Source organism: Medicago truncatula, chromosome 2, assembly GCF_003473485.1.
Source record: "Medicago truncatula cultivar Jemalong A17 chromosome 2, MtrunA17r5.0-ANR, whole genome shotgun sequence".
NCBI lineage: Eukaryota > Viridiplantae > Streptophyta > Magnoliopsida > Fabales > Fabaceae > Medicago > Medicago truncatula.
The window spans coordinates 48,858,093-48,885,750 of record NC_053043.1 but is presented as its reverse complement, the minus strand read 5'-3'; the positions used below and the strand labels follow the sequence as shown (position 1 = coordinate 48,885,750).

The 27,658-nt window shown below is 33.3% G+C and overlaps 1 protein-coding gene and 1 pseudogene across 2 annotated transcripts; one reads left to right on the top strand and one right to left on the bottom strand.

Annotated features, from left to right (window-relative positions):
* Positions 1 to 312: 312 nt before the first annotated feature.
* On the bottom strand, positions 313 to 7,770 carry LOC11433424 (serine/threonine-protein phosphatase 7-like; annotated as a pseudogene).
* Positions 7,771 to 17,510: 9,740 nt separating this feature from the next.
* Positions 17,511 to 24,930, top strand: LOC11433422 (probable phospholipid-transporting ATPase 4). 2 transcript variants are annotated; one of them, XM_003597520.4, is made up of 11 exons: positions 17,511 to 17,868; positions 18,397 to 20,350; positions 20,498 to 20,608; positions 20,910 to 21,186; positions 21,269 to 21,357; positions 21,484 to 21,571; positions 21,658 to 21,867; positions 22,375 to 22,500; positions 23,354 to 23,452; positions 23,621 to 23,812; positions 23,898 to 24,930. In XM_003597520.4, the coding sequence occupies exons 2-11, from the start codon at positions 18,531 to 18,533 to the stop codon at positions 24,558 to 24,560; spliced, it is 3,675 nt and encodes a 1,224-aa protein (XP_003597568.1). In that variant the 5' UTR covers positions 17,511 to 17,868; positions 18,397 to 18,530; the 3' UTR covers positions 24,561 to 24,930. The 2 variants fall into 2 exon arrangements, with proteins under 2 accessions (XP_003597568.1, XP_024632588.1); XM_024776820.2 differs by lacking the exon at positions 17,511 to 17,868 and adding an exon at positions 17,946 to 18,053.
* Positions 24,931 to 27,658: the final 2,728 nt, after the last annotated feature.

Below are 27,658 nucleotides of genomic sequence, written 5' to 3'. Positions count from 1 at the left end.
CAACCGAAATCAATTATTGTCACCGCCTAACCAAACACACACTTACACATAAAAGACATACGTTAGCAAATCAATTTAATCAAAGGATAACAAGGGACCTTTTGCCACATGCTTGCGTATCATGTGCATGGTCGTCTGTGACCTCTACCCTTACGTTTCCTAGCTCTACTTTGCAGAGCTGATACTTGGGCCCTGTTCTCAGTCTCCTGAATTGAAAATTACCGGGTTTAGCTTACCCTCTCGAAAGAGATATGTGAAATGACTAGATGTGTTTACCCGTGTAAAAATCAATGAAGCAAATGAACAAAAGAGTTGAGCAGGAAAAAAATAACAGGAGTTTGACATATATCAACATTGGATCATTAGTGAATACAATACATAATGTCATGAGTTACAAACTCACCCTTGCTGCAATCATGTGTTTTAGGCTAGCAACAAGCTCGAACAAATACTCACAACCACTGGCGGAGCCAGGAATATTGTAAAGCCCGGGCAAAAAAAAATTTGCAACACATTTATAGGGCATACATAAGAAATTGCAAGCAAATAATAAAAAATGTAAAGAAATTGCCCAATTTATAGGGGTTTATATAAGAAATTCATAGGGATTTACACAAGAAATTGCAAAAAATTTGGCCCGGAGCCCGGGCGAGTGCCCGGGGTCGCCGGGCCTTAGAACCGCCCCTGCTCACAACCAGCATTGTGTGTGGCTCCTGCAAAAACGAGAATTTGATTCAGCACTAGCCACTTTAACAAAGATGTTGGTAAATCATAAATGATGTTACCTGTATGTTAGGAGGCAGAGGCAATCCTTCCACCGAAGGAGCTCTTGGAACCTGCACAACTTGAGTACCGCCTGAACCATCCGGAAGCTGAACACTCCAACTTGGAGCATTATATATGCCTAATGAGTAATGACTCTAAGTCAAATTCAGGTCTCGCCGCATCTTGAAGACCAGAAAAGGCAGAGGTTGAGGCCTCTAGGTCCTTATCAATAAAATTAAGTTGGTTCAGTTATCTGTCTTTAGCAAGCAATACAACATGATGATGACGATGACAATGAAAAAATAATGTTCTGAGCATATCTTACGTCCCAATACAAGCAAAAGAGAGACAGTGTAATTACAAAGTGATAAAAAGACACAGTGCAATGATGATCTGGTCAAGGTCTTCTGAACTTCATTTTTCATATTCAGCTTAACACATTTTTAACCATGTTACCATACCAGTGACAAAAAGCTGTCAAACTTATCTGTAGACTAAATAGTGAATACCACTTCAGATGTCAACAAAAAATTAAGACTAAAAATGAAATAATTTCACTTGATAACCCAATGTAAAATTTAGAACAATAGCCTAATTGCTATATGATGTGAAATATATGCAGCAAAACATTGTCTACATCTATTAGAATTGTCTATGTATTTACATGCAACTATACTCATTCATCTTATAGACTACAGTTCACACTTGACACATTAGCAGAGGAACACTTATTGGAAAAGATATTTGCAAACATACAATTTGAGAAGAGTCCAGTTTACTGATGTCCATGTCATCATCAGCACCAAAACCAAGATAAGGATACACCTGGGAAGCAAGCATTGCAAATGTATAAAGAGGAGATGATAAAAAAAAAACATTTCAATGTTTTTTTTAGTGTTAAATGTTAGTATTATGTTGGAGATAGAGATTGAACTTTCTCTTTTCTTATCACTCCACTACCACTGATCCAACCATATATCTCCAAATATATCGGTATATTAAAATGCATATTTTCTAAGCAAAGGCATTTTCTATGGGCCACAATTTTACATATTAAAATTCTCACATATATTAAAATAGTTTTGTTGGAAATTCCGCCTTAATTGCGGTTCGCCCCTAGTCGCCTAAATTGCGACCTTTGGTTAGCCTTCATTGCAGCCAACAATACCTTCATTGTGTTGGCTTTGAGGAGGTGAATTTAGTCCCACATCGGATAGATAACTCTTGAGAAGAGTTTATAAAGAGGAGGCACTCCTCACCTTACAAGCCGGTTTTGTAAGGATGAGTTAGGCCCCAAATTTCAACAATTTTACATATAGATAATATAAATGGCCACAATTTTCCAAATTGATTCAATACAATCTATGTTTTCTGCCAACTGTAAGTGACTGCCAGCTTTCAACTCATCCCCTATGATCGAAAGGAAAATATTGAAATTTGAGCTAAACCTAACTCAACCCAAAAGCTAGCTCAAGGAGTGAAGATTACCTAGGTCTTACAAGAACTACTTCAGCCATATCTTGGGTCGATGTGGGATCCCAACGAAAAATATGTTATGCAATCTTTGTAAGATAACTAGTTAAGAACTCGTTACCATTGGTCTTTCTGCTGATTTGAATGACTGAAAGTAAGGACTCGCAAAATCAGGTGACTTCAATATTGCATACGCTCCTTTATTATTAGATCTTTGTTTCCCAAACTACAATGCATAATATCCTTTAAAAAATATGATACTTTAGTTGCTGCAGATCTCAATGTCACGCATCCTTGTGATGAATCATTTATTATCTATTTTAATATATTATTTAGTTTCGTTTTAATTAGATTTAAGTTTATTTTATATTAATATTATTTCCTTTTTGAACTATTTTACTACAATTGCATATTGTTATATTTCAGGAACGAATATTTGATGGATTGAGTCTTGGAGCAAAAGAAAGGGGTTTTGGAGCTGATTTGGTACGAAAATACGAAGATTCGGAGACAAAAATATATCTCCCTCAAGTCAGAAACTTGGCACGGCCCGTGCTAGGCTTGGCAAGGCCGTGCCACCCTCCAGAACTACTTTTGCTTAGATTTTAAGCTACTCTGTTTAGTTTACTTGTGGAACATTCTAGTGATTGCTTAGATTTTAAGTCGAATGTAAACTATAAATAGAGTAGCTAGCCATCACAAATATTCATCTTTTGTTATCTGAAATAATAAGTGACAATTGTTTCTTTGAATAAAAGTTCACCTTTACTTTCTTGTCATTTACTTTTATGCTTTCTCTCTTCTTCTCCATGTCTACAATGAACGTTAGTGAGTAGACTTCTTCTTGTCTTAGGATTGTTGGATAAGTCTAAATGACATAATCCTAATCAAACCAAGCTTTAAACATTAATCTTATGTAACCCTAATCTCTAATCTAAATTCACCGCTTTAACATGAATTAACCATTATCAAACTGTGGAAACGAAAGTGGAGGGTTTGATAATTGTTAATCCATCATCTCAAATATCAATTCATAAAACGAAAGTGGAGCTTTGATATTCGAACAAGTGAATTTAGACAAGGATTGCAAAGGCAGCGAAATAGTCTTTGCAATCCTTGAGACATATAGTTTCGATCTTCAAGGGAACTAATAGTAATCAAGTCAGCGAAATAGGCTTGGTTATTAAAGGAACCAAAATCTAATAGTCATCAAGTCAGCGAAATAGGCTTGGTGGCTAGAGGAACAAAAGAGAAACTGTCTTTAGAAGTTAGATCTAACATAATGTTATAAGTTTAATAGTTTGGTTTGTGAAGGACTAGTCAATTAGATGAACCAATAATCCCAAGGCTTTTATCTTTTCTTTTGTTATTTTTCTTTTAATTAAAAATACAAACTTTTCTACCTTTTAAACCTTCAGTCTAATTATTATTTAAAGTTAATTGAATTCCTAACTCCCTGTCGGAACGATACTCTATTTTTACTACTTCGATAAAACCGTGCACTTGCGGTTTTATCCCATCACCTTGTATTAAGCTACATTTAATCACTCAAACACTACAGGTGCACAATATTATATATGTTTTCTTCAAATCTATATGTCTGTAACAATCCCCGTATGTAGAGTTGCAAATGAAACATACACACTTGTTTATTACGTATAAATTTTCCACCATTTCAAAGATAAGTTATTTGAAAACACACTCATACATAATACACACTAGATTCCTAAGCAAACATCAAATTCTACTTGCAGAAAAAAATCTAACCATCTTAAAAGACAATGAGATAAATTGGATGCCAAAACTCTAACCATCTTAAAAGACAATGGGATAAATTGGATGCCAGTATATACATGCTTTCATATATGCCAGTGGCTGAGCTTGTTGTCTTTAGTGTTCCCAAAAATCAATCAGTGAACCATTATTTGCTTAAGAAAGTTAACAGGTGCAACAAATGCAATTTTTTTATAAATAAAAAATATGAATAACAAATTGCTAGTTGAATATGAAAATTTAACCTGCGGGTAGTCTGGAGCACTAAAAAGTGTATATGGCTTTCCTGACTCTCCATCGTGATCTATGATGTATCCACTCAACATATCCCCAAAACCATCCCTTCCAGCCCTTGCATCTGGTCCTTCATGTGATCTGATGATCAGCTATGCAGGAAGAATAATATTTGTTGGGCGATCAAATGATATTTATAACTTGCATTGCTTCTTTTATTCACATCTAAACATGTAATTCATCTTGTTGAACAATGACAGTTGTTGTTGGTAACAATTTTTATTGACACTTCCAACCATCTAATAAAAAGCTAATTAAGTGTGGGATTTTTTAGTGATTGCATTCTTGGTAAGTAGAGAGATATAAAGAACATGAATGAGAGCAATATATCAAGTGTGTGCAAATTCAGATACATGAATAATACCATTGTCTTGGAGGAAAGGATGATAATGATGTTTTTATTTTCATTTAGCGTTGAAATTTCCGGTCCTAGGAATAACAAAAGAAACTAGAAAAACAAGTAGACTAAGCTTTAAGAAAGAAAGTAAAAAGAGAGAAGGGCAAGAGGTAGAGATAAGAATGTCTATAACATGATTATAGCTTGCTGACAGAAGAAGCATAATTTGGTAGGATAGACATAAATGACACCAAACACAACTTTAAAAATAGAAGACCAATAAATCTTAATCAAACTACTTATTACAATAAAATAAATAGGAATTTTGTTATTCTTTACTAGTCAAAATATTATTATTTGGAATATTACCCTTCAATTATGTTTCTTTAAAAAAGCCTGAGTGCAATTAGGACCCCACCATAATCCTAATTTTCGACCTGCATTACCCCTCAGACCATCTCTTTTAGATGGTTTTGACCAGAGAATGTCACTCAATAATATATTAGGACCCTCAGGAGGAGAATCTATGCAAGCTCTTTTAACTTGAGATAAATCTGCTAAAGAACCAAGGTCCGCACTTTGTGTCTTCTTCCGTTTTAGCTTTCCTGAAGGGACAGCAGCGGCATGAATGCTGCGGAAAAACCCTCCATGAGTAGTATAAACACGGTCAGCAATAACCGAAGCTAATGGAAGCTCCTTGAAATACTCTTAAGAATTTATTGTACACATCTTAGCTTTGATTGCCATATTTGCTCTGCACCTCCTTCTTAAAACCATACCTTGTACTTGTAGTGCAATATCTTGATTCGTGATTTCCACGGAGTAGATGCACTCTTTGAGGCATCAAGATCTGAAAATACAATGACAGAGTTAACATACTGATAACTCAGATATATGGGTATCAGTATAGCATTTGGTCACTATAAAAGTTGCTAGATCATTTAATACTTTTTTTTTTTTACATAAGTCATTTAATATTTCTGTGGTACTCTTTTGTATTCTTCTTTCTCCTCCTGGAGAATATGCACCAACAGGCCAATAACTGCCAGCAAATTCATTAAAGATCTAAATATTTCTATATTAAGTATCATAACTGTCACCTTACCTTCCAAGCCAGCAAGACCAAGAATACTTCAACGCCCCAAGCTCCTTTATCTACATAATTTCCATTGAAAACATAAAATTGGTTCTCAGAAGGCACTCCTGCATGCTTCAATAGAAGCATTAAATCATGAAACTGCCTGTGTATGTCGCCTACAGCAATGACTCTTGAATCCTCTCCAAGACAATTAATCTCCACACAGTTTGGTTCCTTACATAAAATACTACAAGCAACATCTATCAATTTGTACACGACAAAGGTTTGCACAACATGACAGAATTCAGCTGGCATCTTCTGTGAAGCCTTCTCAAGGATGAACATCATGTCCAGAACCCACTCTAAGGTGACGCAATCATCGGGAGGCCACAAAAGAAATTGCTGAAAGCACGATGACAACAGAGATTCTTCTACTTCATCTATCCCATTTTCAAATCCTAAAACATGATCCACGTTCAACATGTCATCTTCATGTATCATGCTTTGTGCCTCGTCAATTAGAGCATCCCCATTGCAGATCTTGGTTGACTCAACCACAGGAGTACTGTCTCTTGTCCCTTCATCCACAAAGCAAACCTGTAAAACTGATCAATGTATCTTAAGGCAAATCTTAAAGGTACACAAAAGAGGGGAAGAAGTCCATAAATACTAAGGAGGCTTCTGGAAGAACTTATTTGCACTTATCTTACAAGTTACAACACAAGCACTTGCGTAAGTGTCTAGAAGAGCTTATAAAATTAGCTTAGTAAAAGTCCATGAGCTATTTTTAGCATAGAGGAGTGCTAGAAACACTCTCATTCACTCTAACACTCGTTCTCTTATTAGGTGAAATCAATGTGGTTCTCACACTTTGGAAATGGGTCTCACATAAAGTGGTGGAAATGAGAGTAATTGTTAAAATGAGTGTTGAAACAGAGACTCGAGAGTGTTCCTAACAATCATCTTCTAGCTTATTTTCATAAGATCCTGAAGATGCCTTATATGTACTGATCATTGATGTCGAGGTTAAACTTGTTAACTCTGTGATTATAAAAGCAGCTTATATAAGTTCCTACATAATAGGACCTTATTGAATAAACACTTAATTCAGCTTTTAACTCAAACACCCAATGCAGTATTAATCCCTTACTTGGTCGGCAAGTAACTCAGGCCTAGCTATTGCAACTCTAGGTTGCTCATCAACAATCCCATGAGCAATTTCTTTCATCCTCAATACTAAATGCATCCTCTGGTCATCCAAGCCTTCATAGGACATCCTACTTAACATATGAACGATATCTCTGGATGCACACACCTGCAAACTGCCTCAAGTCAGTTCAAAGATAGACCAAAAAAATATTAACAAAATCCATCATGAAAGAATACATGAAAGAAGCAAAATCAACCATTTTCTCAATGCTGTATCGCAAGGCAGTAATCACGTCATTCTTAGTCACCTATAAAACGTAAATAGCACTCAATTAAAGACGGCAATGCCAAGAAGCACAAAAATTGTGTACAAAAACATAATTAACTTCATATATATCTCTATAATCTAACCTTTCTATCCCGATCATCAACAACTCCACGTGCTATTTCTCTCATCATCACTAAAGAATGAACTTGCTGGTTATCTAAATTCACCGAAGACATTGAATTGATTCCTTCCAAAATCTTATGACACCCACTCTTAATTATCTCTTTGTGATGCTCCATAAAAAAACTGGCAAATGTGACAAACCAAAATAACCCAGATGAAAATTTTCACTCAAAGCAGCATTAATATAGCTTTGCACAATGATTCAAGTCATTTGAGAAAGGAAAGGTAAAAACTTTGAACAGTATCATATAGTGAAAAATGAAAAACTAAATTAGTGGAATGAAAAAAGGAACTCACTCAGTGTGTGCAGTCGAAGCTTCAAAATTATACTTTTTACAGTGAATGATGCATGTTTCCGAAATGAAATGAAATTAGGGTTTCTTTATTAGTGATTCAAATTGGACAGGAGAAAACGAGTGTCGACGTTGAACTTAAAAAATATTTTTCTGCCAAAAAATAACACTATTATTTTTGTAAGAAAATATGTTTTATGATTTTTGTTGGGGACAGAGTTTTATAATGATTTTTGTAAGAGATATGTTTTTTATCATCTTGACAAAAAAAATATTGTAAATGGTTCTTAACATCAATCTTCACCTCTAAAAAAACATCAATCTTATGAGATTACTAGTTCAAATATTTGGTCATATGTCATATCTCAAAAGATAAAAATGTCAAAATCGCTAGCATGAATATCTTATTTTGATTAAAGTTTAAACTTCATCCACTCCACTAACATGTTGTTAGTTTTCGAGGATAATTGTTATTTTATTTGTCTGTAATATTAAATATTAATTTGGTTTTCATTAAAAGATGGTTTTTAAATGTTTATGAAAGGGATTTCAAATACATCGTTCTAGTACTTTTATCATCAACTACTTTTTTAACAAATAGAATGAGGGAATTGTTGAGGCAAGAAATATTTTTAAATTAAAAAATATATATTTACAAATGATTTATTTTTATTGTTTCTAATGACACTAACGAAGCTTATACTGAAGGTTGAATCCAAAATTTAGAAGACATGTTTTTTTATGGTTAGTTCGGACTATTTAAATTTTTATCATAAGTCACCAACAATCAATTCATCCAAATGGTATGGACTTGAGTCCCTTGAACAATGGGTCATATTCTCCTTCGAAAATTAATAAGTGTTAAACAAAGATGTAAGGTGTAAACTTTCTATCAATAATATAGTAACTCAAAATAAAAACTATTACAATTAGCAAATTATGCGTGGAAGGAAATTTAAAGTATAAACAAAGGCTTGATTAGATGTTTTGTTTTTGTTTCTGTTTTTTAGGTTTTTGTATCTCTTACCATTTTTATGTCTTTTAAAGCTTTTTAGGCACCTACTAATTGCTCCGGAACACCTCAATTTATCTTACATATCTCCGATGACAATTAATTGCTGCTCGAATCATTTTCTTAAATCAGTTATTGAATGGTAGTTTATTATGACCGGTGGACACATCCGTTGTTATGTATGGGTGTTTACCATTAATTCTATTTGCCTTTGTAAACTTGAATTAGTGATTCACTTTTTGCACGCCTTGTGCAAGGTGCATCACCGTTATTATTAATATACATCATTTTTGTTTGTGCAAAAAAAGTTATTGAATGGTAGTTATCATTCTATACATGTTCGTGAGCAATTGTTAGATATCTGGAGAGCAATCTTCTTCGACTAAACCTGGTTGGGCTTAGAACTTGTGTTGGAAAGTAAATGGGCCACTTTACTTCATCTCTTCTAACCCTCAAAATTTATTATACACCCTCCGTATTTTCAATTTTATCTTATTTAGATTATATTATTTGAACCATTTCTTCAATATTTCAGATTATCTCATCTGAGTATTCTAAAATTTCAAAAAATATCTGCAAATTTCCCTCATCATGTAATTCTTTTTTCAAACGGTTCGGAAACCATAATTCAAACTGTGTCGGTATATGGGCTCCAGTTAATTTTTTAACTAATCTGATGGGAGGTTTGACATAATTTGGATTATATAATTTGAATTAGTGCTGTCTTTTTTAAGATTATAGTTTTCGAATGGTTTGAAAAAAGAATTGCATGAACCATGGAAATTTGTGGGTGTTTTCTGAATTTTTAGAAATGTTCAAATTATATTATAATTTGAACGGGGCAAAATGGGAAATTCAAGCGGCGCACAAGAAGCCAATAAGGTGGAAAAAAATGTCAAATATAAAGATGTATAGAACAACACTCGTAAACCTAACTCCCTGCAAATTACTTGATATCTTGGAGGAAGAATGTTGAAGATTTAGCAAAACCGATATATGTTTCACTAAGACACATGCTTTTGTTGTTGAAAGACCGAGACAAGCCAGACAAGGATAATGTCACTCGTGTTGCACAAATAAGCAAGAGAGTATGCACCAATTAGAAGTGAGAGGTTCTAGAAAAGAGATGCAATGTTTTTCGAAGTTGATCAAAAATTTAGAATTATGTTTGTTGGAAGAGAAGAAATTGTTTGGTTCTAAACTATTCACATATAATCTTGAAGAGTTTATGGTTGACATTTGTGAACTAGTTCAAAAAATGATCATGGTAATCTTCCTCCCAGTTTATATCTCATAATGGAAAACGAATAAACTTACGATTTTTGTTTTTAAGAACCTCATGAAAAATTTGATGAAATATGAAAAACAAAATGAGATGTTTAAATTTACATATGAGGGTAAAATGGATAGTCTACATAAAATACGTAAGAATAAGAGGATAAAGATTGGGGCATAGAGCAAATTTTTCCAATAATCCACTATAGTTATAGAACCTAATTTAAATTAGAAAAGTTATTCTAGGAAATTAATTTCACCAAGCGTTATGAATCTGATTCAAAATGATACCACCCGTGGTAGTTTAAGTCTTTCTAGAATTATTTTTATGATATAATATACAAAAATATACAAGAAATAACGAGTTAGTCTAAGTAGTAAGAGATTTAAATCTCCTAAATGAATGATTCATTGATTAGTCTGTTACTCTTGTTTCGGTTGAAAAAGAAAAACCACCTTATATGCCGAACAGGTCCGGCCTTGAGGGTGTACAAGGTGCTCAACTAGGTCGGGCCTCCAAATGCTACAGGCCTCTAACGAAAAATTAAATCTAATATCCACCCCACTTAAATAAAAAAATATATATGTTATATCATTTTCTTTCTTTAGTACACGTTTGAGTTTTTTTTTAGACTCTAGTTCTCCTTTTTGTACATAAATCGGATCATATCAAACCACCCATAATTTTTATAATCAGTCAATTTGGAAAGTTATTTCATTGAAAGAATCACAACAATCATTTTTTTCTTCGCATAAACCATTCGTTTTACCCTTTTCCACAATAGAGGGGTGACAAATTCAAACGACACCGTTAGATAAATTCCATCTCTTTCACTTAATTTTTTTTAATTCCTTTCATGTTTAGAACTTCTTCTGATTCTGATTTTTTTTAATGAAATTTAACTACACAAAAAAAATTACGTTTTATTTTACTATGGACCTATTTTAAAAAGAGGGCTGAGCCTCCTATTTCACGGAGACGGCCCCGATGCCAAACATATTTTCTAGCAAAAATTAGTCGGGTATATACAATTTTAACAAGATGATCAAATCTTAATTACTAATAAAAAGGGTGACTAAAGAAGATTAAATAAAATTGCTAAGTTTTTTTTTTTGTTGGGTACAAAAATGCCAAGTATTTTCTATGCAATGGCGTATTGCGTGCAACCTTGCACGGCATGTTTTACATTTAATTAACCGATTTTTTAATTAAAGTGGTGGGTCAACGAGGAACATGCCGTTAAGGTCCTGGTAAAAGTTTGCAAGCTTCTTGGAAATCATGGTCAATAGACATTGAAATTAATGTGAATTGAGTGTTTGTAAAAACGTATTCTAAACGCTCACAATCTTTCTTACTCCAATCTCTCTTTTTTTTTTTTTTTTTCCATCTTTCTAAAACAAATATTTTATGTTTAAATTACTTTAGTTAAAATAAAATGTATTGCAGAAAGTCACACTGTATCTATCAAAAGAAAGGTTAAAGAGAAAGGAAATCACAAAGTTAGTCACTTATTCTCCACTTCTTTCTAAGCAATTCCATTTCCATGTCATAATAACTTTTACGCGATTTTGAAGTTGAGAACCGCGACTTAGAAAAGAGAAACGAATATACAAAGGTATGAGATGTGACCAAATGTCAACAATGAGTGGAACCCATGACACTTGAACCTTAGCATGCACGTTATCAAAGTTAGGTATGCTAACTCAATTTTTATTTGACTAAAGCAGTGGAAAATACCTAGAAGTGGGTAACACAACACGACACAGCTGCACCTTTATTTCCTATCAACTATAGTAGTAGAAAGAGCATTGCTGTAACAATCATTCATTAAAAAAAAATATCCATGTTGCTAACTTATATATATAATAAATGCTGCTTCTTGACCAAAATATATAAATGCTGCTTAATTTTTTTTTTTGAGGGAAATAAATGCTGCTTAATTTGTTTACTTAATTAGCCACGTGAAATTTTTTGCAATAAGTTGTACGCACAAGCTAATTTTTACTCGATTTGGAGATTTACTCATGTAGCTTATTTTTATTAGTTGTTGAGAAAATTACCTACAATTTTTCAAATACAACCTAAGTCTCACGTATATATATTTTTTCCTTTGAGATATTGTGAAGTTTAATTTTGGTACAATAAAAAAATCACTTTGAACCTTTAAGATTTTTGTTCTATTTTGGTTTTTTTTTTTTTTTTGAAGAATTCTATTTTGGTTTGTTAAGTTTCAAAAGTAAGACACTTTAGTCATTTAAATAAAATTACAAACATTGATAAAAAAGTATCTAAAATTTGTAACTCCACAAAATATTACTCCCTCCGTTCCTTTTTCAGTGTCGTTTTAGAATTTTTAACTCTTCATGGAACTATTATCATAAGTAACAAATTTTTTTTTTTTTTTTTTGATAAGGCAAGAGTCAATGACATAACAAAGGAACAGAAGACAGTCCAATCAGAGTTGGAATGTCTTGCAGATTCCAATTTATGTCAGGTGCTCATATATATATTATTAAAAAAAGGAAAAAATAAATACAATAAAAACTGGGGGGGACATAAACCTGACCCAGTCAATCCACACAAAGTGTATGCCAACCCAAGCGGGTGATACAAAGAAAAAATAACAACACCTGTGGATGTCTAACGTGCGGTGTATGGACCAACTGTAAACACGAGATAGATACAAGAACCAACAGCTCCTTGCAACAGCAACAAGCATCTTTCGAGCCAAACAGTCCAACATCAAAGACTGATGCGAATTTTGAAACATCCACCAGTGTTATATAGTGCCAAACTACTTCGTGACAGTTAGAGATTCGACCGCCAACACGGATACGGAATCTCACGCCTACAACCTGCTATGCTACGACATAAGGCTTCATGGGCATTTCTAGCCAACTCCAATAGAAAGCAACTCAAATTCCATTGAAGACCAGATTGAGGGATGGTCAATCAACGAGTCTGAGAACCGCGAGCACCGCCAACACGGTAACAACCGCACCCACCAATCGCAGCAACAACGGACAACAGGTACATGACCATTTCTAACCTAGAAGACCTGTTACAAAGCACATCCATGATCTTGGAGTAGCAATACAACACTGAGGTACATATTCAATTAAAACAACATAACAACAACCACCATCTAATTAGATTGGTGGCCTTAAAGGAACCATACGAACAGATCTCCTATCGAAGAGTCACACTCATTTAACAGAACATAAGAACCAACACTTTTGGTGATGACCGACCCACAAACGCGTTTGAAAACCCAAAACACGAACCGCTTCAGCAACAAACGACATAAGCCAACGGTTTCCAGTAAGCTTAACCAAATTGTGACAAGAAGCTTCAAACCCAGCGACAGACATAGCAGATGCCCGCCGTATGAAACAAGACCCAAACACAAAGCCATCGGAAAGGACAACCACAATCAATGGCGCATCCGCCGAAAGATCTGGCGATAACACAAACCGACGGAGAAAGAGGTGGTGCAGAGGACAAAGCCACTCATCGCACCACCTTCTACAAAAGCTACATGGCAACACGTTCAAATTTGAAGATAACAAGAAACAAATTTTGTTTTAAAACAAAACAAACAAACTCGGTTTAAATAAACAAACCATAGTTTTTTAAATATATAGCATTAATTAGTTTTATTGAAAAATATAAGAATAATTGACAAAAGATATAATTGACAAATCATACCCTTAAAATACCAAAACAACAGTTAAATATGAACGAAAAATTTACCTTAAAGGAACGGATGGAGTAATATGCAATCAAAACTCAACGTATTTATTTTTTAAAGGAAAAACTCAACGTATTTTAAAATTTATACATAAATAAACCCGTATTAATTCTTTTATTATCGATCAATTTAGTAAAAGTACCGAAAAAGATAATATGAATTTATCTTTATCTTTGGTACAAATTACGTGTGTTATACACCAATTTCGTCTTGCTCATAAAGAGGGAGATTAATGAATACATTCAATACTGTAATTTGCTATAAGTAAACGAGTAAATAATCTTATTAATTTATCTAGTACTAAAAATTACCGGAACCCATGTGTAATATTGTTTTTGTTACAAGAACCCATGTGTGATCTGATCAACATTATAAATGCAGTCCTTGTAATGAAATGAGCATTATAAATGCAGTCTTTTTTTTTAAGACAAAAGCACTCTATTTTATTTGGTCAAGTAACATAATGGCTAGAGCTCACACGTTAAAATGTAGAGAAGTGGGGTGTATGGAGTTCGAACCCCGACCACTACATATAATATATAATATTCTTATCAACTGATTTAAACTCACGGGGATAAAGACAAAAACACTCTAACAACATTTACAATGTTAGCAAATTAATAAAGACTTCTTAGATAGACTCTACTTACATACATATTTTATTTATAATTTTTTAATAAAAAGACTTATTAATGATTCAATATCTTTAATGATAATACAACTATAATGAAGAGTTCTTAAACAATATGTGCATATGTATTGTGTCATTTATGTGCATTTAAAAAAACTAAAAAGAAATTAAAGATAGTCACAATAACATATATTTGAAATGTGAGATCAACTTATAAATATTCTATTTCTTTTTCTACTAGAACACTTACCCCTGCGCTATATTCATGTAAATTAGTCCACTACAACAGTTAACATTTTTGATAAATCCTTCAAACAGTATAATATATATTTTATATAATTTTGGTATCCAAAAAAATAACTCAAGATCCGCCACTGTCGATAAATTCTTCAAACAACTTAATATAACGATCCTTTTTTATTTTGACTTATGACTATTTATGTTTTTTTTAAGGAAGGAATTTATATATATTATATCACATGTGAATTTGCGATAAATTTTTCGCCCAGGCTCTATATAATTCCTGGCTCCGCCACTATGTCTGTTACAAGTTGACTAAATTTTATTTCCGACATAAAATATTTTTGGAAATAGAAAAAATTCTCAAAGAAAAGGATGGGAATGGTCTTGTTAACTAGTGTCCCGGGACACCGTTAAGAAATTAAAAGTAGAAAGAAAACAAATAATTTATATTGAAAAGAGCAATTTTTTACTTTTATTACATATATAATACACAATTTCAAGAAAATATTTCACTTTATAATTCATTAACCAATGCCTCGGGGCATCAGTGAACATTTTTTTTTTTTTAGATAGACGAAATGACAAAACCATTATAAACACACACATAAGTGGATGTACCGATGTTTGAACCCCGATCATCATATCCGACCTAATAATTTTGACATTTTACCAGTTGAGCTTGAACTTATGAATATTTTCTAAAAGATACTCCCTCCGTCTTTAAATATAAACAAAATTAACTTTTTAATTTCATTCATTTAATGATGTATGTAGTTCAGTAATAGAAAAGACAAAGCAGGGGCTATGCAAGCCGTCTCATTCCGACAATCCGACCTATTTTAAGTGGATATGTTCGAAAGTAAAATCAAAATGATCTTTTACCGTGTGTTCGGTGTTCCGTGATAATTCAATTAATTAATAATTTGAATAATATTATAAAAAATAAATTAATTTGAGTGGTTGGTATAATTGAAAAAAATATTATACCAAAATCATATAGTAACCTGTGTGTTTTTTAAAAACAAAAACACGTGCTCATTATTTTCAAAAACATAGTTTTCCCAAAATGATGATGACTGAGGATGAAATTGGGTCAGGGTCATTACTGTATCAGTAGTAGTACTAAATCGTCGTGGGGGCCACTAACATTCATCCAAAATCTCATAGTCAGTTTCTCTGACAACCCTACCATTATATCCTGTCTCTAGTTCTACTATTAGTTTAGGACCTGCCTGCCACGTTGGATTAGCAGCAGCTCCCCTCTGCATTTTTTAATCTAAAAATATACATAAAATAATGTAGCTAAAAATATACATAATAATCACTAATTACAAATATTCCATCTATTTATTAAAAAATCATCGAGGTCCGCTAACCAATTCTTTCGGAACACTAGTTGAAAAATTATAAAAGGAAATATTATTTTAAAATTATACATTTTACTTTTTCAAATTTAAAAATGTATTTTTGAAGTGAAATGTTAATTGGTGTTCCGACACCGGTTAATGACTTTAAATGGTACTCCATTCGTCCCGCAATAAATGATATCATATAAGATGTCGTTAGATTCGTTTCGATGAGTATTTTCAAAATATCAAATTTTCATAATTTTTTTCAATATATTATTCAAGATATTTAAACTCAAAATTACACATTGGTATGCGTAATTGGGTCAACTGTGTCACTTATTAAGGGACGGAGGGAGTAATTTTTAATGAAAATTTGTGTAATAAAGTTCATTTTTTTGGTGGTGGCCGGGGATCGAACCTCGGACCTTGCATATATTATGCGCTGTTCATACCAACTAATCTAAGCTCTCGAGGACGTGTAATAAAGTTCATTGAAAATTGAAAACTTTGATTTTAAAAAAAAAAATACTCTGTCCGTTTCAAAATGACTGTCGCTTTAGCCAATTACACACATATTAAAGAATGAAATAAAGTAGACAAATGTCATAGCAATTTTACCAAATCATCCTAATCAACTATTGATTTGTTTTTCTTTAAAAAAAATAATAGTACTTTGGAAGTAGTGTAACATAGCATTAATTGAAGAATACAATTAAAAATAAAAAAGTTATTATCGCATTGAAAACTGAAAGTGACATTTTTTTTTTGCTAAAACGACACTCATTTTAAAACAAAGGGAATAATTGTTTCATTTAGAATGTTTAAAGTGTGTCCGTGGACACCCGTTAACAATACTTTTTTTAATGTCAAATTTGTTTTTTCATTCTATTTTTAAGAGCTTAATTAATGTTAGTGGAACACAATTAACGTAACTCTTCTTTTAAAGGCATTCATATCTTATTAGGTGATATATAAATAAAAGGGAAATGCTAACTAGTAACCCTGAAACACTAATTAATGATTTATAAAAGAAAATATTATCTTAAAAATCATGTATTCTACTTTTTGAAAATTGGAAAAAATGTGAATTTCAATCTTAACTTTATCTTTTATTTCTAATTTTAACCCCTTATTTTCTTTTGAAGAGTTTCAATCTCGTATGTTTGAATAGATCCAATGTGATTTACAACGTAGTATAAGATAAATAATTTTTAAACTTTTAAATAATAGTCCAAGCAAATATTTTATTTTTTAAATTCCTCCAAAAAATTGAAAACATCATAGTTAATAAATATTTTATTAGTTTTAATATGATTATTTATTTTATTATTTAAATTGATATATACTTGTAAATATAAAAAATAGAACATATTTTTATCATGTAGATAATTATGAAGATATTTTAAAAATTAATGATAAGATAAAGACATCTTAGATATTTTTTTATTGGTCAAATGCAAACAAACAAACAAAATTAAATACTAGTATTATTTCTACATATAATACAAAAAACTAAATTAAAATATTTGAAACAATATGTTAATTGTTATTATGCCATTTGTCATTGACTGGCGAGACGAATTCCAGCTTCCAGGTTAAGAAACCGTGTTTTCTCAATTTTTCCTTTAAAAAACAAACACAAAAAGTTACATAACAAATTCACCAAACCTAACTTTTTCTTTTATTCAATTGAAAAAAACTTAACTAAGAAATGATGTAGTAAAAAAAAAAAGTGGGAAATCTGGAATATAAGGGAAACTAAACATCGATTCCCTTAATTTCCTGCAGATTAGTACACAGACTCTCGTGAAGAGGAAGAAAAGAAAACACAGTTTCACACACCACGCGCCATTACATTCACGCGCCCCCTTTCTCTCTCTCTCTCTCTCTCTCTCTCTCTCTCTAGACTTTGTCAATCTGCAAATCAAGCTTCTTCTATCGTCGTTTTCTATCTATCCTCGCCGTCCTTCATATCCACGATCACGCGTTTCAGGTTTGTTTTTTTCCTTCTATTTATTGTTTTTCTCAGTAATGCATTATCTTGCCGAATTCGTTGTTTTCGTAAGAATCGTTTTTTCGTAATGCATTCATGTTTTTCCTTGATTTAGCTCTTTTTTTGTGTTTCTTTGTTTACCTAATTCAAATTTGAAATTTCTTGAAGCTGCTTTGAATTCTTAGGTATGACATGATTTTAACGATTTTTTGTTCATGATTTTCAAAACTAAACATTGGATCACGATTTGCAAGATCTCTGTTCAGCTTTAATTTGATATGAATTTTGATTTTTTTTAATGAAAATGAAAATTTATTAGTATTATATAATAACATGCGTTGAATTTGAATTATTTTTTCTGATTGCATGTTTTTTCTCTTTCTGTTTTTGTTGTACAAGGAGTATGAATTTTGATTTCTTGGCTTTTTGTTGAATCTGACATTTCACAGATTCAGTGTTAATTAATAGTATGCATTAAATGATCACTGTGTTTAATGATTTCTGTTTTTGTGTTTTTGTTGTTGTCAGGTTTTAGGAAAATCAAATTGGGGATGAAAGAGAGCGTTTGATTTTTCCTAGGGGAAAATATTTAGGTTTCTGTTCTTGGTAGGTTGTGTGAGCTATAAAGTAATTATCTTGAGCTGAAATCCGTCGGAGGTAAGATGCCACGGGTGAGGAGGATTAGGGCAAAGCTCCGGTGGAGCAATCTTTACACGTTTGGTTGTCTTCGGCCGAATACTGTCGATGAGGTGCCTCATCCACTTCAAGGTCCTGGTTACTCAAGAACCGTGTATTGCAACCAGCCTCAAATCCATGAAAAGAAATCTTTATTTTACTGCAAGAATAATATATCAACCACCAAATACAATGCTATTATGTTTTTTCCTAAGGCGCTGTTTGAACAGTTTCGAAGGGTTGCTAATATATACTTCCTTTTGGCTGCTTGCCTCTCGTTATCGCCAATTTCACCTTTCAGTCCACTGAGCATGATTGCTCCTTTGGCTTTTGTTGTGGGACTTAGTATGGCAAAGGAAGCACTGGAAGATTCACGTAGGTTCCTTCAAGATGTTAAGGTTAATCGCCGAAAAGCTAGTTTCCATAAAGGCAATGGCGTTTTTGGTCTCAAATCATGGCAGAAAATTATGGTTGGGGATATAGTGAAAGTAGAAAAGGATCAATTTTTTCCAGCTGACTTGCTTCTCCTGTCTTCAAGTTATGAGGATGGGATATGCTACGTGGAGACCATGAATTTAGATGGAGAGACCAACTTGAAGGTGAAAAGATCATTGGAGGCTACCTTTTCCCTTGATAATGATGGAGCTTTTAAGGATTTCTCTGGAACAATACGCTGTGAAGACCCAAATCCCAATCTTTACACTTTTGTTGGGAACTTTGAGTACGAACGTCAGGTTTATCCTCTTGATCCTGGTCATATACTCCTCCGAGATTCAAAGCTGAGGAACACAGAGTATGTCTATGGGGTGGTCATTTTCACTGGCCACGACAGCAAAGTCATGCAAAATTCTACAAAATCCCCTTCAAAAAGAAGCAGAATAGAGAAAAAGATGGATTATATCATATACACTCTTTTCTCTGTCCTTATAGCGATATCATTTATTAGTTCAGTAGGATTTGTTGTTAAGACCAAGTATGAGACCCCAAAGTGGTGGTATTTACGACCCGACCAGATTGAATATCAGTTTGATCCTAAGAAACTTGGATTTGCTGGGATGAGCCATCTGATCACTGCACTTATTCTTTATGGATATTTGATACCCATCTCTCTCTATGTTTCAATTGAGGTTGTGAAGGTATTACAGGCCACATTCATTAACCAAGACCTTCACATGTATGATGAAGAAACCGGGACTCCTGCTGAAGCACGGACGTCAAATTTGAATGAAGAGTTGGGTCAGGTAGACACCATTCTCTCTGATAAAACTGGAACATTAACCTGCAATCAGATGGACTTTTTGAAGTGCTCCATTGCTGGAACTTCCTATGGTGTACGTTCCAGTGAAGTTGAACTTGCTGCAGCAAAGCAGATGGCTACTGATCTTGAGGAGGAAGATTCTGATCTCTCTAATTTCCCCATGCAAAAGAAGGGAAAAGCGCCATGGGAAAATGTTGGAAGAGCTGAAGAAATTGAACTTGAGACAATTGTTACTTCTAAGGATGGTGAGGATCAAAGGCCTGCCATAAAGGGGTTTGGTTTTGATGACAACCGGCTCATGAATGGTAATTGGTCGAAAGATCCCAATGCTGAAGTCATTTTGTTGTTTTTCCGGATACTAGCCGTTTGCCATACCGCCATTCCCGAGCTTAATGAGGAGAGCAACAGCTGTACTTACGAAGCTGAATCACCTGATGAAGGGGCTTTTCTTGTAGCTGCCAGAGAATTTGGTTTTGAATTTTATAGAAGAACCCAATCAAGTGTTGTTGTACGCGAAAGAATTTCTACTTCAGGACAAGTGGTTGAAAGGTGAGGTCGACATTCATGAAGTCTATTGTGCATTTCCTTTTTATCGGGAATACTTGCTTGGGCTTTTACTTTTGAATCACCATGTCATATTTCTTGGCCTTAATATCCGGTGTTTGTTTATTTCTGTGTTTCTGTTGAATTATACAGAGACTATAAAATACTGAATCTGCTGGAATTTACTAGCAAAAGAAAGCGTATGTCAGTGATTGTACGTGATGAGGAGGGAAGCATTATTCTTTTCTGCAAAGGAGCTGATAGGTTAGCCTAATAATGTGATTTCTGTCTATTCTGTTTTTTGAACATATGAGGTTAATGATCAATCAAGATCTTCTATCGGTTTCAACAACAAAGTTAAAATCCTCTTCAAGCTTGTGGAGTTTGTATTTGACTTACTACCAGTAGTAGTACAGTTTAGTCTATATAACCACAGTAACTCTCTGCTTCCAGAGAAGAGGCTTGCATTAACACACACACACACACACACACACACAAGCTGTCATAGAGGGACTTTTATCTTTCCTCTCTAAACTTTGACATCCATTATTTTCCGGTTGTGCAGTATCATATTTGATAGATTATCTAAGAATGGAAAGAAGTATTTGGAGACTACTTCTAGGCATTTGAATGAATATGGAGAGGTGGGTTTGAGAACATTAGCCCTGGCTTACAGAAAGCTTGATGAACAAGAGTACTCTGATTGGAACAACGAGTTTCAGAAAGCCAAGACAGCTGTTGGGCCTGATAGAGAGGCAATGCTTGAGAAGGTATCGGATAGTATGGAAAGAGAGTTGATTCTTGTTGGGGCTACTGCTGTGGAAGACAAGCTGCAGAAAGGGGTAGGCTTGATCATTACATGTGGTCAATATATATTGCTTCTTTCCTATAATTTTATCACGTACAAATTTTTATTCTTCTCAGGTGCCTCAATGCATTGATAAACTTGCTCAAGCTGGTCTCAAGATCTGGGTCTTGACAGGGGATAAAATGGAAACTGCAATCAACATTGGGTATGCCTGCTGCAAATTATTTAACCCAACAACACTATCTGCATTTCAATTTTAAGTTTGAAGTTACTCAAGACAGCCTCTTCAAATGAGTCTAGTGATTTATTTTTTATTTTTTCTATGGTGCAGATTTGCATGTAGTTTACTTCGACAGGGCATGAAGCAAATCTGTATCTCCACTACAAATTCAGAATCAGTGATCAATGATGGGAAAGAGGTATTCCTTTCACTTAGATTGAGTAGAAAAAATTTACTATTTCGCCATGGATTTCATCTGATGTTAGGTATATCCCTCACCCTCAGGCAATCAAAAGCAACATCTTGACTCAAATCACCAATGCATCACAATTGATGAATCTGGAGAAGGACCCACATGCCGCGTTTGCATTAATTATTGACGGAAAAACTCTAACATATGCTTTAGAAGATGATATCAAACACCAATTTTTGGGATTAGCTGTTAATTGTGCATCTGTCATTTGCTGCCGTGTATCTCCCAAGCAAAAGGCCCTGGTAGGACCTTTTTTCTTTTCCCTTTGTATCTTTCTGGTTTCTATTTGATATTTTTTACTACATTTCATTAGTTGATCACTATAATGGTTCTACTTGCCTAAGCTATCAAACTCAAGAGTCTTGGTAAACTCGCGTAGTCTCCACAAACTAGACTCGTAAAATCGTAATATATAACTCAATATTGAAAAAACCTACATATGACATATATACATGTTGTGATATCATAAAAATAATAATAATAATTCAACATTTCAGCTCGAGAGTTTAACAATCATGCTACTTACACAAATATTGGAGTAACAATTGTGCGCTACTGCCCTCATGGCTCTATGTTGATGTTAGATGGGAAAAATTAGGTGCGGATCCAAGAGTTCTGCCATGCACAGTTATTGAAATATTTCTGTAGGTAGATTTTATATAGTATAAGTACTATCACTGTACAGCCACTAAAAGTATTAAGTCGGTACTGTTTGATTGCGTCTTCATTCCTCAATCTTTTGGCATCAGGTAACAAGGTTAGTGAAAGAAGGAACTGGGAAGACCACTTTAGCAATAGGTGATGGTGCAAATGATGTTGGCATGATTCAAGAAGCTGACATTGGTGTTGGAATCAGCGGGGTTGAAGGTATGCAGGTCAGTTCAAGCTCTTCAAACATAATTATGCAACACAAAACTATAACTGCAAATGGTGGATTTTAACATTTATGTTTTTTAGTTGCAACCGCATATACTTCATAGTTATAAAACATACCAAGTTTTGATTTTCATATACCTTAAGCATTTTAAAAATGAATGGGGGTGGTGACAGAGAAATCTATCATATTTACATGTTTGGATGCTGGAGCAGATTTCCTGTCAAGCCTTTTTGGTGATGTTCTTGTTAATCAGTATTGGCAATGCGATAGAGGAGTGAATCTCTCTTTGCTTTGTTAAGCATTCATTTTGATTTCATATAGCTTAATCTCTATAAAATGAGAAAAGCTGAAAAGATGAAGCTTCTCTTCTTTGATTGTTCTATGTTCTAATATTTTTTAAAATATTTTACTACCGAGAACCATATGAGGAGCATCCAGTCTAAATTAAGTATTTATTTATTTCTGATGAGTTGAAAAGCTAAAATTTCCAATTTAATACAGAGAACACTATTGTGCAACCTATCTGCTGTCCATGATATGAACGTTTTGTTGAGGCACCATTACATGAAGTCATGAACGTTAAAAGAACACGCTGGTCAATGTTTTAAATTGAGCAAATTTCTATGCTTCTGTTCATGTGAAATAGTGTAAATTGATTAACTTGTTGATTGGAGTTCATATTCACTTCATCAATAATGAAAAACCATTTAGTTAAAATGTATGTTGGCCTGTAAACACTTCTTAACTGTTACTATCATCCCTAAAGTCAAGAAAACACGTGTTTTTTCCTATTTCAAAAGCATGTAACTTGTGTGGAAGTTATATAACTCAATCTGGCAAATTCTTTTCAGGCAGTGATGGCTAGTGACTTTTCCATTGCTCAATTTCGGTTTTTGGAGCGGCTTCTGGTAGTCCATGGACACTGGTGTTACAAGAGAATTGCACAAATGGTAATTGGTATATGCATCTTGAATCTTGATTGTTATTCTCAGATTTTGAATATCTTCCATCCTTGTGCTACTCATCTTGTTCAAGGACAGTAATGCATGCAACATTTTTTGCATTTTGTATCTGTAATCCAATATTTCCCATCTAAACTGATTTTTTATGCATTCCAGATATGTTATTTCTTCTACAAAAATATAGCATTTGGCCTCACAATATTCTATTTTGAGGCCTTTGCGGGCTTCTCTGGTCAATCGGTGTATAATGATTGGTACATGATATTGTTTAATGTCATTCTTACATCATTGCCTGTCATTTCACTTGGAGTTTTTGAACAAGATGTGCCATCTGAAGTTTGCTTACAGGTTTGTTTTCTTGAAATGCTTTATGGGTTTCATATTTTCATCCATGTTTGGATAACTCAACCTCTGACGTGCTAGTTCTATGCAGTTTCCTGCACTATATCAGCAAGGACCCAAAAATTTGTTCTTTGACTGGTATAGAATATTGGGATGGATGGGGAATGGTCTGTACTCCTCCCTCGCCATCTTCTTCCTTGTCATCATCATCTTCTATGACCAAGCATTCCGTCTGAATGGCCAGACTGCAGACATGGCTGCTGTTGGTACCACAATGTTCACCTGCATCATCTGGGCTGTCAACTGCCAGATTGCCTTGACAATGAGCCATTTTACATGGATACAACACCTCTTTGTGTGGGGCAGCATAGCCAGTTGGTACCTGTTTCTCTTATTATATGGCATGCTTTCTCCACATTATTCCATGACCGCGTACCAAATATTGGTTGAAGTGCTTGCTCCCGCTCCTATTTATTGGACAGCAACCATTTTAGTAACTGTTACGTGCAATCTTCCTTATCTTGCCCACATATCGTTCCAAAGGTGTTTTAATCCCATGGATCATCACATTATCCAAGAAATCAAGTACTACAAGAAGGACGTTGAAGATCAACACATGTGGACGAGGGAGCGGTCTAAAGCAAGACAGGAAACAAAGATTGGATTCACAGCAAGAGTGGAAGCAACAATCAGGCAGCTGAAGGGGAAGCTGCAGAAGAAGCAAACTTCAGGAGGGGGTTTTTCCCCATCATGACCGTTACAAAATGATTATTTAATAGGTTTCAATCTTTGTAGAGTTTGCGGGTTGTTCTTTTTTGGGCTCTAGTCTCATTCAAATTCTTTTTACATGCTTGTGTTGTTTGCTTTAGGGGTGCATTGAAGTCCCTTTCATTAAGGAAAAAAGCATGGGAGCCGTTGTAACATATTTAAGTAGAAGAGCTCACCACATTAGTAGTTCATTCTGAGTGGCCAAAGTGTAATTCCCATATACCAACAGATGGTTACAATTCAAGTAATTTTGAAGTAACGAGAGCAGCTACACAGTGTAATTACTACTAACTAGTGTTATATTTGTTTGGATGAGTGGTAAGAGGGAATGAAAAAGTTTGTCTTTTTTTGGTTTACTGCACTCTTGCCAGTTTCTTTTGTACAATATAAAAACAAAAAACACTAGTGAACCAACATGTATCTTGAACTTATTCATAAACATAATCACGTTTGGATGTCTATAAAGAGAAAATATACAAATATAATTTTCAGTCTAATTACATAAATAGTTAACGTGCACAAACCATTAGGGTAGTGACCCAAGAGCGCTTAGATGAGATGGAACGGGTCTCTTATAGCTTAACCAAGGTCTTGGGTTCGAATCCAGCCTTGGGCATGCAGCAATGTTAAAACTCTTAGGGAGAGTCTGCTGCCTATTTGGGTTCCACAATGGTCGAGGGATTAGTCTCAGCAGTTGCGCGCGGAGGATACCCGGTTTACAAAAAAAAAAAAAAAAAACATTAGGGTAGTGGCCGAGTTCGATTTATTGGTCTGTAAATTCAGTTAAATTTTGTTTTTGAGGGAAAATTTTCAGTTAGATTTTATTTACGTTTGTTTATTTAGGTTGAAATCTGAATTAGTCCATGACTCACTAGGTTTACATAAAAAAAAAAGAAAAAGAAAAAAAGGGAAATTAAAAACAACGACAGTCCAAGAAGTGAACAAAAATGGCTCGGAATTCTACAGAGAATATTCACTTTCACTTTCAAACTTCTAGGGAAGAATTACATTTGAAATAGTAGTAATAATTAATGCAACAACGGAAACATGCTCTTGTAAAAATGAAAAATGTCAAATATAGTAAGAGTCAATAATAGGATGGTGAAATGAAGAAATTACACATGCATATCCTGAGCTGTCTATTTTTTTATTTTATTTTTTTTGCTTTTTCAGCATCCATTTAATCCATGTCAAGAACATTTTAGAGGCACTAGAACTAGATGTGGTGGTAAATATATCATGCAAAAGAAAACGAGTGATTCCATATCTAACACTGTCAAAAATACCGACATTGTTAGCTTCTCTATTTATCATGGTTTTTCACGACAATGCCTTAAGTTTTGATTCCATATTTTGTTAGCCTCAATTTGTGAAGTGTATCATAGAAGTTCCCTTATAAAAAAATAGCAACTAAATATGGATGCCGCGAGACTTAACTCATATGTATTCCTTTTGGTCAAAACATCAAAACTTAAGCCGTTGACTCAGTTTTGAGGGAAAAGAAGATAATGTGTCTCTATTTATGGGACACCGTCAATCGTCGTTGGTGTTTTTTGAGCATTTTACAGGATTCGTTTAAAAGATGGTCCACTAATCTTGTAAAAAAAGATGATCAACTGAAGAACTTATTGTAAGTATATATTTTTTTAAGGGTTAATACGTCTTTACCCCATGTAATTTGGGCGAGTTTCGGTTTACCCACCTGTAAAAAAAATAATTTAGATTCCAACCCTGTAAAATAAGATTATTTAATTTTAGTCCATGACCCATGTGACTGTGCATAATTGCTGATGTGGCGAGCTGAGTGGTATGGTGACCGTGCATATCTGATTATATGGTGTGTCGACTGTATAATTAAATTTAAAATTTGTAAAAATTAAAAAAATATCAGGATTTTTTTATTAAGAAAAATATTTTGCAAATTTTTTTAAAATTTTGAAATATATATTTTTCGAAAATTCCAAAATTTATAATTTACGAAAAATATATATTTCAAATTTTTTTAATTTTCCATAATTTTTTAAAATTATTTTCGAAAATGTTAAAATATATATTTCAAAAAAAAATCAAATTATTTTCGAAAATTTGGAATATATATTTTATGAAGTTTAAAACAGATTTTTTCTTTCGAAAAAGAAGTTTTTTAAATTTTCTCAACAAAAAAAATATCTAAAAACAAATTTATTTAAAAATTTAGGAAAATTTAGATTTTTTATAGAAAAGTTTATTCCATAATTTTTATTACGATGTTCTACAGATTAATATTTTTTAATATTTAAAAATTGAGGATAAAAAAAATTTAGAATTTTTTTTAATATTTATATTTATTCTTATCTATTTGTTACACGTATTATATGTATTGGGTTCAATTTTGAAAAGAAACAGCCAGCCCAAAAGAGCTAAAATGGATTGTTTTCTTTATATATATATATGTATTATATATATTTCAAAAAAAATTATATTAAAAAATTCATAAACTTACTATATTTTGAAACTTTTGAAAAAAAATTCAAATTAAATTAAAATTTAAAAAATATTCGATAAAAAATACTCCCTCCATTTTAAAATGAGTGTCGCTTTAGCCAATTGCACAGATTAAGGAATGAAATAAAGTAGTCAAATGTCATAGCAATTTTACCAAATTATCCTAATCAATTATTGATTTGTTTTTTATTAAAGAAAAAAAATACTTTGAAAGTAGTGTAACATAATATTAATTGAAGGATACAATTGAAAGTGAAAAATAATTTTTTAAACCATTACACACATGTCAGATTTTGAAAAAAGTAAAAATTAAAATAATTACACAGTGGCGTACCACGTCAGTGTCCATTACACATGTGTCAGGTTTTAAAAAAATTAAAATAATTATACAGTGGCGTGCCACGTCAGCGTCTGGATGAGGTCATAGGTGTTTTGTGGAGAATCTTCATATCATAGAGTTGAAATCTAAACTTCTTTTTTACAGGGGTAAACTGGATCTCACCCAAATTATAAGGGGTAAAGACATATTAACCATTTTTTTCAAAGAAGCCAAGTGTTATATATATATATATATATATATATATATATATATATATATAT

Coding starts and splice junctions, on each gene's coding strand:
- LOC11433422 (XM_003597520.4), top strand. CDS start 18,531: ATGCCACGGGTGAGGAGGATTAGGGCAAAGCTCCGGTGGAGCAATCTT. Junction 20,351..20,497: donor TCAGGACAAGTGGTTGAAAG/GTGAGGTCGACA, acceptor TGAATTATACAG/AGACTATAAAATACTGAATC. Junction 21,358..21,483: donor GAAACTGCAATCAACATTGG/GTATGCCTGCTG, acceptor TCTATGGTGCAG/ATTTGCATGTAGTTTACTTC.